Source organism: Leptonychotes weddellii, unplaced genomic scaffold (genome assembly GCF_054177405.1).
Source record: "Leptonychotes weddellii isolate Sample4059 unplaced genomic scaffold, ASM5417740v2 HiC_scaffold_13004, whole genome shotgun sequence".
NCBI lineage: Eukaryota > Metazoa > Chordata > Mammalia > Carnivora > Phocidae > Leptonychotes > Leptonychotes weddellii.
Window position 1 is genome coordinate 2207 of NW_027709340.1, and position 3717 is coordinate 5923.

General features: G+C 59.5%; 1 protein-coding gene across 1 annotated transcript; it reads right to left on the reverse strand.

Moving 5' to 3' along the window:
* Positions 1 to 433: 433 nt before the first annotated feature.
* On the reverse strand, positions 434 to 2544 carry LOC145718263 (outer dynein arm-docking complex subunit 1-like). The gene is made up of 4 exons (XM_081809732.1): positions 2130 to 2544; positions 1924 to 2027; positions 1568 to 1646; positions 434 to 1493 (listed from the first exon to the last, which is right to left on the reverse strand). The coding sequence occupies exons 1-4, from the start codon at positions 2217 to 2219 to the stop codon at positions 975 to 977; spliced, it is 792 nt and encodes a 263-aa protein (XP_081665858.1). The 5' UTR covers positions 2220 to 2544; the 3' UTR covers positions 434 to 974.
* Positions 2545 to 3717: the final 1173 nt, after the last annotated feature.

Below are 3717 nucleotides of genomic sequence, written 5' to 3' on the forward strand. Positions count from 1 at the left end.
GAGGCCACTGAGATCCTGGGCTTGTTTGTTACTGGAGCATAACCCAGCCTATCCTGACTGATACATCCTAGTTTTTAGTAGAGCCTAAAATGTGGTGGTCTTAAAAAAAAAAAAAGAAATAGGGGCCCCCGGGTGGCTCAGTCGGTTGAGCATCTGACTCTTGGTTTCGGCTCAGGTCATGAGCTCATGCGTCATGGGATCCAGCTCAGCATTGGTCTCCCTGCGCATCGGGGAGTCTGCTTGAAGATTCTCTGTCCCCTCCCCCCACTCACTCTCTCTTTCTCTGTCTCTCTAAATAAATGAATCTTAAATGAATGCATGCATGAATGAATGAATGAATGGGAATAGGGACAAGGTCATACATTTCCAGGCTGGAGGTAGAGGAAAGAGCCACATCTCAAGCTTGCTCGCACATACACACTTGTAACTAGGCTGGGGTCAAACTCAGGCTCTGACCTTTATTTCCTCTGCTCACAGCTCATGCTGACCCTGACATCATTGCTCCAATTCTCCCCCCGCTGCTCAGTACTGGGGGCTCCTGGGGAGGGTGAGGAAGGAGGAGCTACAGAGACAGGGACATGAGGTACAAGGAGAGCCTGGAAGACAGATGCAGGAGTGGGGATTAGAGGTGAGGAAGCAGAAACAGGAGGTGGTCGGGGGGGACAGCCGGAGGGGTTAGGGCAGAGCTGGGGGGAGAGATGCGAACCCAGTACAGAGACACGCTGAACGGGAAGCCAGGAGAACAGGAAATTGGGAGACAGGAAGGAAAAGGAGGGTTGGGAACAGAAAGGGACCAGGAAACAGAGCTGAGGACATGGCGAGGAGCGGATGGAAACAGACGGGGACACGGTGCAGGGCAGGTGCAGGGCAGGCGCAGAAAAATGCGGCGCAAGAGAGCCGTGGAGAGTCACGGGGAAACCTCGAGGCAGAAATGCCGAGAAGGCTAGCAAGGAGCCAGGGGCAGGGTGGGCGCCCTAGTCTTTGCTGGTGGTGGAGCCCCTGTTGGTGCTGGAGGTGGGGCCGGGGCTCGAGACTTGGCCTCTGCTGGACCCGAGGCCTCCACTTGATTCTGACCCCATGCCTCTGCTCTCCGCACCTGCATGGCTTTCGTGGACGCCGCTGGACCCCATGTATCCAGTGGACCCCAGGTAGCTAGTAGAGCTGGGGGTTCTGAAGGTCACACGGCCCCCCGTTGAGCCCCGGCTGGAGAGCGGCGCTCCCACGGCACTGACGGAACCAAAGGTCACGTGGCCTGTGCTGGAGCCGGGGTCACCAAAGGTGACACGGCCGACATTGGAACCAGCGGCATGGCCTCCACTGGACACCAGGATGCCACTAGTCCTCTGGCTCAGGATGGACCCGGGGATGATACTGGGGTTCTTGGCGATCACCGAGGGTGAGCCGGAGGTGACCCTCTGGGTACCGGAGAGGCTGGGGACGCTCGGGGTGCTATCGACCTTCTTCATGGCCTCAGCCAGCTCCCGAGCCTCCAGCTGTGGGGGAGGCGAGTTAGGTTCCAGGAAAGGGCTGAGGTCCTGCCCCGAACCCGGCAGGTTCCCATCCTCACCAGCTTTGTCACTTGGCTCCGGAGCTCTTCCTCGCTCATTGGAGCGTCATCTTTGGCCTCAAAGCCTGGGGTGTCCTCCCTAATGTGGGGGGAAGGCAGGAAGGGAGGACACTTGTAGCCACAAAAGGCCGACGGCCCCTCATTGCTATACCCAGAGACCGTTAGCCATGCTCTGGCCAGCCTGGGTGCCCTTTGCCTTTCTGGTCTCCCTGGGGCCAGTTCAATTCTCTGGAGCCCCGACTCTTCCTGGTCCCCCCCAAAACACCCACTCCCCCAAAACCCTCCATCCCATTCATTGTCCCTCTGCCCCCACGGAATCGCCTTCCCCTGCTCCTCCCTCCTGCCCTGTGCCTCACTGGTTCTCAGGGAGCTGAGGCAGGGCCATCTTCTTTGGAAGATCCTCAGGGCTCTGGCCCAGAACCAGGAGGGCAGTGTTAACCCAGCTCGGGGAGGTGTAGTTCTAGAGGGTGGATAAACCAGTGGTCAGCTCATCCCCAAGGCCCCGGCTTCCAAGATTTGGGCTCCCTGTCCCCGCCCCCCCCAGAGCCTCCTACATCTCCACCTGAAAATCTAGGTAGGCCTGCACGGACAGGAGCTCGACCAGCCGCTTCTCGATGAGGCCCAGGAAGAGGCCAATGTCCCGGTCTCGCATGTGGGTCTTGACCCCCAGGAGGTCCTTGATGATGGTGTTGTCACACTGGGCCCTGGTGAAGAGCTGCTGGATGTCTGAGGTTGTGGGGGGGGACAGGCTGTCACAGACTCAGCTCCTGCTGGGAGGCCCGCCCTCTGCTGCCCTCGAGTCTCCACTCGCTGCCCCTCAGCCAGCCAGGCAGCAGGAAAGCGTGGCTGTGGGCCTGGCCACGGGGCTCGGAACCACAGAAGGCACAAAGCGAGGGAGGGCAACGGGAAAGCTGATAAAGGCACCACCAAGTTTCAAGGCCTTCTTCACGCAGCTCCGTCAGAAACACCTGACTTCCATCCCACCCAGTGACCCCACACTGCCCCATCCCCCCCCCCCGCCCAGAGAAGCACTCACATGGGTGCTGAACGGGAGAGGTCGGAGGACAGCCATGCACCACCAAGGCTGCCTTCTTCGTTTTTTTTTAATATTGGCCCCCACTTGCACCCGACTGAATTAGCCGTGGCCCTCGGCTGGCCCCCCTGCCACTGTCATGACCCACCCTCGGCTCTCACAGTTGGCCCGTGGGTGGCCCGCTTGTATCTGCTTATTGTTTCAGGGGAACTGGCTATTGTTAGTGACATTAGAAGGCACCTGTGACCTTGACACAAATCTGCAGCCCATGGCACTGCGTCTCCATTGCTTGTCCCTGAGCTGCCTCCACCTGAGCTCCCGACTCCTATATGGTTTCCTCCTGGGGTCTCTCCCTGAACATCCCCCCACAGGGCTCAACTGAGCTCAGGGTCATCCCCAAACCCATTCCTTCTCCCACGTACCCCCGCCAGGCCAGACCCTGTGCGTGCGACCCCCTCCAATCCCCCCCACTGCCCATCCATCTGATACCTCTGGGTCCGGTCCCCTCCTCTCCGTCATCCTCTCTTCCTCCAACCTCCCCCCTCCCACCCCCGTCCACGGCCTCTCCTGCTCACAGCCCTCCCATGGCTCCCCAGTGCTCTAGCCTGGCACCTCTTCACAATCTGCCGCCTTCCCCCTCCCACTCACACCCTTGCACCCCTTCTCCACACAAAAAGCCTACATTCCTACAAGTATCTCCAGGCCTTGACCCGACCCCACCTGCTAGGAGTACCCTCTACCTCCAACTTTTCAGTTAAATACTCATCCTTCAAAATCAGCCTCAAACATCACCGCTTCCAGGAAGCCTGCAGCCACCCAGCATTGCCGGTTTCAGCAAGTGGCAGGTGCAGGGGCTCAGGGCGCCTGCACTCAGGAGGGCCCTGCCTTGGGCTTGGTGCTCTGCTGTCCTGTCTTGTTTAACAAAGGGCCCTACCTTTCCATTCTGTACTGGGCCCAGCCAATTCCGGCAGAGTTGAGGCTCCCAGGGTGCCTGAGGGTCCTCCGTGCTAGGCCCTGGGATGGTTGTGAGTACCCAGGGTCCCTGCTGGTCTCCTCCCACCCCTGCCCTCGGGGCACTCCTCACTTAACACCAGGCATGGTGCAGCGGTCATGGTCA